The sequence below is a fragment of the Hydra viridissima genome, unplaced genomic scaffold (genome assembly GCF_058129835.1).
Source record: "Hydra viridissima isolate aposymbiotic clone 2 unplaced genomic scaffold, HvirCarnegie_v1 scaffold_3, whole genome shotgun sequence".
In the NCBI taxonomy this organism is placed as follows: Eukaryota; Metazoa; Cnidaria; class Hydrozoa; order Anthoathecata; family Hydridae; genus Hydra; species Hydra viridissima.
The window spans coordinates 2786042-2798222 of NW_028324302.1; the positions used below are offsets into that span (position 1 = coordinate 2786042).

The 12181-nt window shown below is 28.1% G+C and overlaps 1 protein-coding gene across 1 annotated transcript; it reads right to left on the reverse strand.

Annotated features, from left to right (window-relative positions):
• Positions 1-303: 303 nt before the first annotated feature.
• LOC149890596 (E2F-associated phosphoprotein-like) lies at positions 304-7347 on the reverse strand. Its single transcript, XM_090082930.1, has 6 exons — positions 6947-7347; positions 4523-4590; positions 4219-4347; positions 3918-4017; positions 2952-3534; positions 304-1998 (listed from the first exon to the last, which is right to left on the reverse strand). Exons 1-5 carry the CDS (start codon positions 7012-7014, stop codon positions 3162-3164), a joined length of 738 nt encoding a protein of 245 aa, XP_089939056.1. The 5' UTR covers positions 7015-7347; the 3' UTR covers positions 304-1998; positions 2952-3161.
• Positions 7348-12181: the final 4834 nt, after the last annotated feature.

Below are 12181 nucleotides of genomic sequence, written 5' to 3' on the forward strand. Positions count from 1 at the left end.
TATTATTATTATTATTATTATTATTATTATTATTATTATTATTATCATTATTATTATTATTATTATTATTATTATTATTATTATTATTATTATTATTATTATTATTATTATTATTATTATTATTATTATTATTGCTATTATTATTATTATCATTGTTATTATTATTATTATTGCTATTATTATTATTATCATTGTTATTATTATTACTATTATTATTATTATTATTATCATTGTTATTATTATTACTATTATTATTATTATTATCATTATTATTATTAAAAAAAGAAAAACGAAAAGGTACGTAATAAAAAATAGCGTTTGTATTGCGTAAATATTGAATTTCTCATCTTGATCTTTTTATATTTTGTTAATTTCTCATTTTTATGTTTAATACTCTCAAACATCATAAAAGCATGATGGTAAAACGAAATGGTTAACAATAAACGAGATGCTTAAACGGAAGTTGGAAAAAAAAGTCATCAAAAATGGTATATTTAACTTTAAAAAAAAAAGTTAATGCTGCACCTGCGGTTTTAACAACGCGCATGGAAAGTAAAATTCTGTTCGACAGAAACCCGAAGGACGTCGAATTTTCGAAAAACATCTCCTTTTTAAAAAAAGATCAGAGTTAAAATTAGTAAACAAGAAATAATAAGGTGTGAATAAGAAAAAAGAAAAATAAGATGTGAATAAGAAAAAAGAAAAATAAGATGTGAATAAGAAATAAGAAAAATTAAGTTGTGAATAAGAACATCCTAACATTTTGCACAACAACAAAGGAAGCTTACTCCAAATGTTGAAAACAAGATTCAAAATCTGACAGTTGATCATCGACACTAAGCGGATGAGGGCTGGTATTAAGCAGTTATGGACTAAGATTTAGCGCTTAAATAATGATCTCACTGACGAGTCCGTAAATTGATATGCTTGACAGATGTTTTCAGAATCAGATTCTCCACTCCTGCAATCGTCCGATGATCAGGCAGTTTCTGATCTTCCGTGTAGTTCTGCAAGTCGAGCAAAAACTGAAAAAGGTGGTTACGCCGATGATTTTTAAGGAAGAAGTAAGGCTCTTTTTTTTTTTCTTGGATGGTTTTAATTTTTTTTCAATTCGGTTAAACTTTATCAATAGAAACAATAAATTAGATTTAGTTTAACATAAAACGCTTTCTTGGCACTTCGACTTTTTCGTAAATGTTTGCAGATACGTTAAGAAAAAACGAAAAATTCTATTCGCGTAAAAAATTATTTTGTCTCTTCGATGAATTTTGAGAAGAATTTATTGATATACAAACAATAAATGTTAATTCAACTCGATAATGATCTGAAAGCTGAAGCTGTTGCCATAAAAATGATGTAGTTCTTCGTTTCCTCCTAGAGACACTGGGATTGATGGAGAAATCCTAAAATTAAAAGCTGGAATCGGCGAGTTGGATAACTTGAAGTGGTTAACAAAATGCCTAAAAAAAAGGGCTCCAGCGCTGTTAACTCGGCTGAAGCCAAGTTAACAACGCTAGAGCTACTGAAGAACGAAAATAAAAAAAATGCTCGAGGCTGAAAAGAAAAATGCTAGCCTTATTTTTGTTCCACCACGACCTAATATGAACGAAGCCGAACTGCAAGAAGAATTGAAGAAAAAAGGACTTGAGCAGTTGGGAAAAAAGTAAAAGCTTACAAAGATGACATTGAAAACTTAATTAAAAAGAAAGTATCAGCAAATCAAACTTATGAATCAGCGTCACTGACAGACAACTTTAATACGAACAAGTCTGTTCTGAATATCTCTATAAGACAAATCCGCAAACTGCTGCTCGTGCCAGGTGTTTTAATATCAGATTCTCTGCTTCTAAATCTTTCTTCTTCAAAACCTTTCTGAGACTCTAAAAGATGCGCGCATGTTAGCTGCTTTCAGGTGTTTGCCTGACAATAAAGAAGCTCTTTCTGAAAACGTTGATTACCGAATGAACATCATAAACGGTTCATCGAATTAGTAAACGGCTAAAACAAGAAAACAGACAGTCAAGCTATCAGATTTAAATTTGGCTCAGGTTGTAAATATAAAAGCATTGAAAAAAAAAACTTTCAGGCTGTAAAAGGTAGAACTTAGAACTAAACCAAAAAAAAAAAAAAAAAAGAAAAACACAAAGCTAGAAAAAATATGTTGAATGCAGAATTGATATACCAACTAAATATTAAAAAAGAACAGTTCATGGGGAGGAACAAGCTTTCAAAGCCGAAAGATCGTGCCAGAAGTACCAACAGAAAGCGCTTTAGAGGCAAAGAGTTAAGCAAAAGTTACGCATCCAGAAAAGCATAACAATCAAAGCAGACGCAAAAAAGCCTCTCAATAAAAAGAGAGGCTTTTTTGCTTTAAAACGTTAAAAACGATAAATTAACGTTAAATTCGCTGGACAAGATAGCAACAAAGTATCTAGTAATAAAAGTATGGTTGGACGAACGTTTTATCCGACTTAAGTTTTTGGATCCAAGCAACCATCGTGCAGGAAAAGCGTTCTCCCGTCTCAGCCTTGGTAACAAACGTGTTGTAACTTTTTTAATTCAAACGTTTTTAATTCGCTCTTCCAATGAATAAAAACAACGCGATTTAATGACGCAATTAATAGCGCATTACTAATGCTAGTTGCATCTTAAGATTCTTTTGGAACATTTAACGCTTGCGCTTAGTTATCAAATGCGGGGATTTTGAGTTAGTGATATGAATCACTAACTGTAGCAAGGCAACAAGTCCACAAATCTTGATTTCACAGGAAAAATAATAATTTTGTTTTTAAATAAAAATTGTAAAATATTAATATTTAACATATATAATATTTTCTTTTACAAAAAACCAGAAACGTTACCAATACTAGATGCTTTAATCAGCACTAGAGTTGCTATGGATACCACTAAAAAGTTGTTAAAATTAAAATACTAAGTGCACTTGTTCTCACCTAATATCCTCCAACCAATGTAATCTCAGTCAACCAATCACCCAATCAACCTAATCTCCCTCCAATATATTACAATCTCAACCAATCAATCTTATCTCACCTGATTACTCTTTTCAGGTGAGAGTAAGTGCTTAAATGACATCTTTAACGTTAACTTTTTAAAAATGACCAATAATTTGTTACTTTTTTAGGTGAAAATGAAATAAGATGTCACGCGATACTTTCAATCACGTTAAAAAAATGATACACTTCGTCAGAGTCAAAAACTGCAATCTCTGTTGAACAAACATCACATTTCACTGGATTATAAATCTCTTCTCGCTTAAATTCATTAGACATCTCCGAACTGTCTGATGATGCTTGATCAATATTAACACTGTTTCTGGTTAAAGGGTATGTCGTATCAACAGGTTCAGATGAATTTTCGAGAGATTTTTTTTCACACGGAATAAGTTTCCCTGGCCCGTACTTCGTTCGACGTTTTTTAGAGACGTTTTTTTTTTCGTAGCGAAGAAATTGGTCAAGATTGATACGACAGTTCATGACAAACATTGCGCGGAATTGATGCTTGTAAATTTCGTGCCTAAATTTAAAAGAAGGTTAAAAAAGAGTGTGTAAAGTAGTTCAAAATGGTCTTCAAATATACTTGACATGAAAAACATAAAGATCAAAAAACATGTCAAATGAATTCTTCTTTTTTTTTCTTTCTTTTTTCTTTTTTTTTTGACAATCAAATACTTCCATAATAAATTTGTTACTGACCTATTTGTTTTAAAAAAACCATCACACTTATACCTTATGTAATGCAAATAAATATTCTACCCAGCTTTAAAAAAATACACAAATTTATAAAAATTTACATTAAACTGTGTTTTTATTCTAGCTCGCACTGATAGATGGAGGTTGTACAGATTTTGCATTAAATATTTCTCTTTTTTAATCAAATAACATTTAGATATGATGTACCTTTGACAATCAACACACACAGTTGTCAGGCAAGCTGGACAACTGAGAATGGCATCACTTGAACATCCTTGATTTGTATTTGAATTTGCTTTATCTTTATCTGCCAAATAAAGCAAAAAAATACTTCTTGAGCAACAAAAATCCATAACATAACTTCACAACATAAATTGATATCAGGTAAATTGTAAAAAGATGTTGTTTGTAATGGTTGTTATGGCAACTCATATTCCTTGTAGGTTGTTTTTTTAAACATAAAATTCTAGTTATCATATATATACATATGAGAAGTATGAGAACATACCACAACCTTGAACACCATGAGTTCTTTTTCTTTTCATCCAGTTTTCATTGTCTTTGTCAATATTTGGGTCATATAAAAGATTTTCCTTTGATACATTTGTATTAAGTGTAACTTCTCCATCATCTAAGTCTGCATAATAAAAAAAATAGAACTTTATTGTAAATATTGTGTGTTTTATTTTACAATTTTAAAGTAAAATTGTTAAATAAAACAAACTATATAACAATATATAAAAGAGACGCATTTTAAAAAATGATGCAACTATTAAAAAAAAAGTTTTGAATATAAAGAAAATATTTTTAACCAATTCTACTTCGCAATACATCTTTGCCATCTTTTACAAAGAAAAGTAAATCTTCTTCATCATCAGAACTAAGAAATAAAAAATAAAAAACATTTTAAAACATTACTAATAAACCTCTCTTTTTTGAAATTGAAGAATTTAATTTCCATTTAACTTTTATCCAACACAGAATGTTTTAATTTAAAATTGATAAAAAAAAACCTAACAGAAACGCAAATATTCACCACTTTCCAAACACCTTAGAACTGTTAATTCAAAAAAATATAATCATGCATTTTGAAATGGCTTTCCTGGCTGCAGTGTTCAAAATCAAATTAGAATTTTAATGAACACTTAGCAGCACTTGATATGTAAGTATAAAAAAAAAAGATTAGATTTTACAAATGAATTGCTAACTTATTATCAACTTGTTTCAAGGAACTTTCGAGGTTTTATTAAAATAAATCTGTTAAACATCATCTATTGAAATACATGTAAATACAAGTAGCATTTTTTTAGTTTTTCACTTTACTGCCTTTCAATTCCCAACAATGATTTATGGTATAACAAGGTCCACAGTCATAAATAATTTTTCAATATGCACAATGTTATTTAAGGAGACATGTATGTATGTATGTATGTATGTATGTATGTATGTATGTATGTATGTATGTATGTATGTATGTATGTATGTATGTATGTATGTATGTATGTATGTATGTATGTATGTATGTATGTATGTATGTATGTATGTATGTATGTATTAACACTTCTTTTATTACTTTTGAATGTGCATTTGATTTAGTTTGAGATTGTGATTTCAAAATTATTTTTCAAGGTTACAAATAGATTTTATTTTTTTTATTATCACTGAGTGGAATTTGAATATCAGTTGCCATGTAGTCAAAATTGTCTACTATGGACATGACAATATGTTTAGTATTTTTCAAAGCAGCATCAGGCTGAAAAAAATACCATTTGCTTTTTGGATCAAGTATAGTGGGAACTGAACAAAGTTATGTATTTTTTATTGATGAAAATACTGTTCTGTTGCATTCTTTTTTTTTTTTAGCCAATTTTCTATTCCTGAAAACTAAGGGAGATTGTTTCTAAAGCTCTAGTTATTATTGTGACAACTTGTATGCAGGTACTAATGCATGATCCAGTATCTGACAACACTTTTATTGTCTCTTCAAAAACACATAAGATACTAACCATCTTTCACAATCACTTTAATCTTAGAAAATTTAACTTCCGCAGAAGGGAATTTGAGTAAGCTGGAAGCAATTGCTGGCTTCAGATTTAAAATTCATTACAGTATTTAAAAAATAGATTTCAACTTGTAGCAATGTTACTTTTCAATCTAAACTTTCTTTTCTATTCATTTGATTTTCTTGTTGTCTGTAAAGCTGATTGTAGAAAAGAGAAGAATAGAACACATGAGAACAAAGTTTTTGACACTTTACAATCCGTTTTGTTTCTTATGGCATCCGAAAAAGTTTTTTTTTTTTTTTTTTTTTTCATAACAGGGATAAAACGGAATGATTAAGACATTCAACTAACTTAGAAATAAATCATAATTAATTGTAAGACAAAATGAAATTATGACCAAATTGCCAATTATGTTGCTGTTGTTTCTTTTTTTTTTAATACTTTTTCTACTATAGCTTGTATTAAAATACAAATAAAATGTAAAGAACTTGACATGGTTCCAGCCTTTTAAAATAAAGAGAACCATTGTTTCTAGATAGCCATGATGAAATTCTAACAAGGCAATGAGACAGACCAATATTAGCTTTCAATTGAAGTAACTTTTCCTTGATAACAATTTTTTTTTTATATATTATGTGAGATCCAGTAAGCTTCTATAGTATTTTTCACTTTTACTTTCGTAATTTGGAGCAGTGATAGCATGTTGCCTTAAAAAATTAACATCATAGACCATGGTTGGAAGTTAAGAACCAATAAGTCAAAGATTGACTTGTGAAACTTTTCAGTCAGAGTTAAATTTTGAAGAAAATTGAATTCAGAATGATGATTGTAAAATATCAGTTCTTTATGTTTATGACTGCATGTTGATGATTGAATTTGTATTTCTTAGTTGTTTAAAATTCACTTCTACATTTGGTTTTGATCTTCCTATTTTTTCTGTTTTAAGTTTGATGATCAGGATATTGATTCTTAAGGTGTAATGAGAGTCCACTAAAAATCTTTGTTCTTTTGATCCCTGCTATTTCGAATTGTATTATGTTTATTTACATAAATAAATAAATAAATAAATAAATATATATATATATATATATATATATATATATATATATATATATATATATATATATATATATATATATATATATATATATATATATATATATATATATATATATATATATATATATATATATATATATATATATATATATATATATATATACACAAAGCTACCTTGGCAGACAATCTTCCACTTCGATATCGCTATCCGGATCTACATAATCTTCGTAGTCTTCATTCATAATTATTAATCTTTATATAGTGATCATTGGTTTACATTTATTTTCCGGACTTATAGAGGTTACTGAATTTATTTTCGGGGTAAAAGTGAGGCTTTTCAATTTATCGATCAAGCAATAAATTATCTTACAAAAAGTAGATTTACCTCAGAAGATTGTATTTTATCTTTTCGATGTGTTAAACTCTTTTAATACAACCAATTTTAAAATAGAATTCTGGCCACTATGTATTTCGTTATGAAATTGTCATGTAAAGTTATAGTACGATACTTAGATTTAAAATTAACAGTCTTGATTTAAAATTATATGCACCGTTGCATTACATACTATGTCAAATGACAAAACAAAATTAGCTAGCTGATAAACTGGCCGTAAAGTTTGCACGCTTGACGCCTGCTAAAAACATTCATTTGGCGTGTTTATTGACTTTTTAAATTATCATCTTGAGCTCATTTCATGTCTTTAGCAACATTTTATCAACTTTAGCTGATTTTAACAACGTGGATTCTTAATTAAACATTATTAATCAAAATAATTAACAAAGCTCACAACTCTTGATACTTGATATTTTGCAGATTTAACATTTAAATCTCTTGCATCATATTAAGGATCTTGGATGTTAATCTGGTTGTATTAAGAGAGATTTGATAAAGTAAAAAAAAATTTTTATTATTTTTGGATGGGGAAGTCAATTGTAATGGCGATAATTAGCTGTGAATCAGTCATCTAGATGATACAATTGACGTAATGTTTCAATATGACGTACAATCTTTTTGAAAACAATATGATGTCTGTACTTTAAATTGTTCACATGATGAAACTGCCCATAAAAATGCTTTCTAAAGCTCACAAAATTATCATGTAAATTTTACAGTTGTACAACGATCAACTATGACTGGTAATGCGGAATATTGTGTTCATACAATTGTCGATACCTTAAGGAGATCAATTATATTCAATAACAAAGCAAATTTACCAGAAAGAGTTTATAAAAATCTCCAAGAACTATCTGGTTTGTTGAAGTTCATGAACACAATTATAAACTTTAAATTATTTTTTTTTCTTATCAATATTTTCTCATCAATATTTTCTTATCAATATTTTCTTATCAATATTTTGTTATCGATATTTTATTATCAGCGTTTTATTATCAGTATTTTACTATCAATATGTTAACTAAATTATGTGTTTGTTCTCGCTTATTAATTTTGGTGAGGCATTAAGCATCACAAAACTTTACAATTTTACTAAAGAACTGTTGCGTTATAGTTCGGATAATTATTAGCCGAAAAAAAAAATCATTAATAGATACGCTGTAAGATAAATTAGTGACTGAGGTATGAAGCGTACTCACATGTCGTAACTATAGAAAATGCACAATTGCTAGGCAGTTCAGGTTGGCTTAGCAAACGAAAAATATCTAGATTAACAATATGAAAATAAGTCTATTTGATAAAATTTGAAAATGATCTATTGAATGCTTAAAAAGTTTTCCTTTTTTCGTATTTGCGCAGTGGGGTAAGATTCCTAAATTTTTCCTAAATATGTGAATTTTATCCCACTGTGCAAATACGAAAAAAGGGTTAGGTGTAACAACGGGTGTGTTTGATGTTCGTTTGATGCGAGGGTATTTTTCGATAAAATAGTAAAAAGTAATTTTTTTTTTTTTAACTTTTAAATTTGCAACATAGTTTAACTTTTTGAAATTTTTCAAATTTTTGTAATTTTCGTAAATACTTATAATAGAAATAATTGTTATTGTAATTTCAAACTTTTGTTTATTATAAAATTTGCGAAAGAGAATATACCTATTTCTAAAATTTATTATTTACAACGAAAAATAAAAATAATAGTTCGCGAGAATTTAATTACAGATTTGAAAGAAATTAAAAAACAATTAAAAATTTGTTTAGAGACTATGGTTTCCATATACCAACCCTAAAAACCAACTAAGCAAATAACCTACATACCAAATTCGTCGAACAACCCCCGGAGAATTATTAAGCAAATAACTATTTCGTTGGATCTTAGGTTATCAAGATTATCATCTAATGAGCGAATTTTTAATAAAACTCTTAACACAGCTAGGTGCAAAAACGATAAGGAGCTATCTCAGGAAGTGGAGCTAAAACCATCAATTAATGGTGCATAATAAAAAAATATTTGTCATAACAACCCAGAAAAATGATTGTATTAATATATTAATATCAAGATAATTCCAATATCAGTCAATCAAACAATATCAATATATTTCGTGTCTATAAATATATTTCAAAACAAAGGTCACTGCAAGCATTTGTCGCTAACTCAACGACCTGGTTGAAAGAGAATTTTCGTCATCAACCAAGTTGCATTTTATAAAGAAAACGATTTTTTTTTTGTTAGTATCACTATCTTATCACTTTCTTCCAGTTCAGAATCTGTTTCCGTAGCTTTTTGTATAGTTTGATTATATATTTTCTACGTCTATTGATAAGGCATCATCTTTATTCTTAAATATCACAGAATCTGCATTTGTTCTTTCTTGTGTATTTGACTACATAAACAACTTACTAAGAATTTAGTTGAATGCTTAATTTTTGAAATCCTGTATATACAACCAAGTACTTCGCAAACAAGAATAAATGCAAATTCACAAGATAACAAGATTTTTTAACCAGAAATCTTGAAGGGAAGAAATAAAATATCTAAATATTTTATACAAGTAAAGCTAGTGAACAGGAAATTTGGGTCTATGTAACTTGTGGAAATTGATTTTTAAATAAGCAAAAGCTTTAGAGTCATAACAAACAAGACCTAATTTTATATGCAATAGAGGCATCAATAAATGATTAAGCCCCACAATTGGTTCCTACTTAGCATTATGCTTTTCAAAGCTCACTCCCCTTAGGCATGATACTATTGGTAATTCGCTGTCTGTTCTAATGTCCAATAAGCAAAAGTAGCAATGGTTGTGCAACAGCCGCGCATTGTCCATAAGAAAGTCTTAGGACACCATTTATAAGATTTCTATTAGAGAAATTCCACAGTCTTAACCAGGAAGTAACATACTATAAGACGTCACTTAAAGACGTTAGTCATAAAATGTTATGTTGTACAACATATTGCTGCAATGTACTTGCACACACTGACTATGAACCAAATAACTGAAATGCCATCCCTTCGTCCCACATACACAATCTACCAATCTACTTTATTTGTGCTAATTCCCTATATGATCTATAGGATCTACATGATCCCATGATCTACATGATCTACATCATTTCCTCTTATTCTAAAAGCACTTTTTTTTTTTGGTGAATATTTTCAATTAATTTTATTTTTGAAATATTTTTATAAAAAGAAAAATATTGATATTGTATATATATATATATATATATATATATATATATATATATATATATATATATATATATATATATATATATATATATATATATATATATATATATATGTATGTATGTATGTATGTATGTATGTAGATATATTATCACTTTAGGTGCTTATAATCATATATTGCTAAATGACTTCATCATATTGCCGTGACTGGTAATCAATAACATCATTTCAACAAAATATTTGGAGAAAATATAATCGGTAAAAGTACTTAGTTACTAGCTAAGTTCCACACTTTTACACAAGCCCTGATAAGACCTACTTTATTGATGGTAATAAAAAACTTGACGTCCTTATCGAAACTAAATTCCAATCTGATGACTGATGATGAGCATATCGGCTTAAAATTTAATTCATCACAGTGCGTGAAAAACCTGTAGTGGATAATGGGGAAATTCAGACCACAATCGTAAATGTTGTTTGAATGCATGTACATCAGCACACTAAAAAAAAGATTTTTATGCTCAGTGACGGTGGTGCTGCAAAACGTCGTATAAAACAAAGGCTTCAAAATTGAGGACGAGTAGAACCAGCAACATCCAATCTAAACACCATTTGTATTTTCCAAGTTTGATAGCAGAGGACCAATTATAATGTTATTGATTTCTATTATCTTTCTATACTTAAAATAATTCATCGAACTCTATCAAAATATTGGAAACCTTTTATCCTATCAAACAGTATGGTATCAATATTTTTTCAACTCAAATAATTCTTTATTAATTTTCTATACAATTATCTGTCACATCATAAAAAGAAATGTTTTTTTAAACTTATTGAAGCTTCAATTTTTTATGAAACTTCAAGCTTTATGTTCAACTTTATTTTAATCTTCCGTTTCATTTTAAACTTCAAATTTTTATTTTAAACTTTAAACGTTATGTGAAACTTTAGCTTTTGTTATATGAAACTATCGAGTTGACTTCTGGGTAGATCGAAAGTGATCATGTTTATCGACGAGTTGATCAGTATGAAATAGAGTTAACACGAAGTTTATTTAAGAACCATAGCAATTGGAAAAACAAAAATAACAAAAAATAAATATTAGTGAGGAATTTAAAGCGTGGCGTTGAGTTTATCGCCATCGGTTGTAAATCTTTATTAGACAGGAAATTTCTATACCGTTGAGAGTTCAAAGCCTTCAAAACATTCTATTGATTTCCATCAAATATTTTCATCAATATGTTGGAATTTGTTGCGTGTTGTTTACAAACTTACACCCCGTCTTTTTTTATATTGCCTATTTTAATTTCTTGTGTTTTTAACTTATTATACTATTTATAAGTACTATTTTAAAGAGAAAAAAGCAATGAGTCCTATAGCTTTAAAAGCTCGCCATTTTAATAACGCTTATAATGTTCATTTCTTTTATTATTTAAATCGAAAGATTAAGGCAATCGTAAAAATAAAAAAAATTAATGTAATGTGGTTGAACCTTTACAGTTAACAGAGTTAACATAACGAAAATTACATTCCGATCCTAAGAATAAACAAAAGATGAACAGTAACTCGTTCGGAACACGATTTTTTGTAATCTAATTCTAAATGCAAAATGGTGTTTCTTTTCGTGCTTGAAATTCTCAGTAATCTACTATCTTTAGAGATAAAAAGGCATATTATTATATGTAGAGATAATTAAATATTTTTAATAACTTAATAAAAAAAAAACATCTATAACAAAGTTTTAATAGAAACCTTGTTCATATTTAAATGATTAATATACATATATATAGTTCATATATATATATATATATATATATAGTTCATATAACGC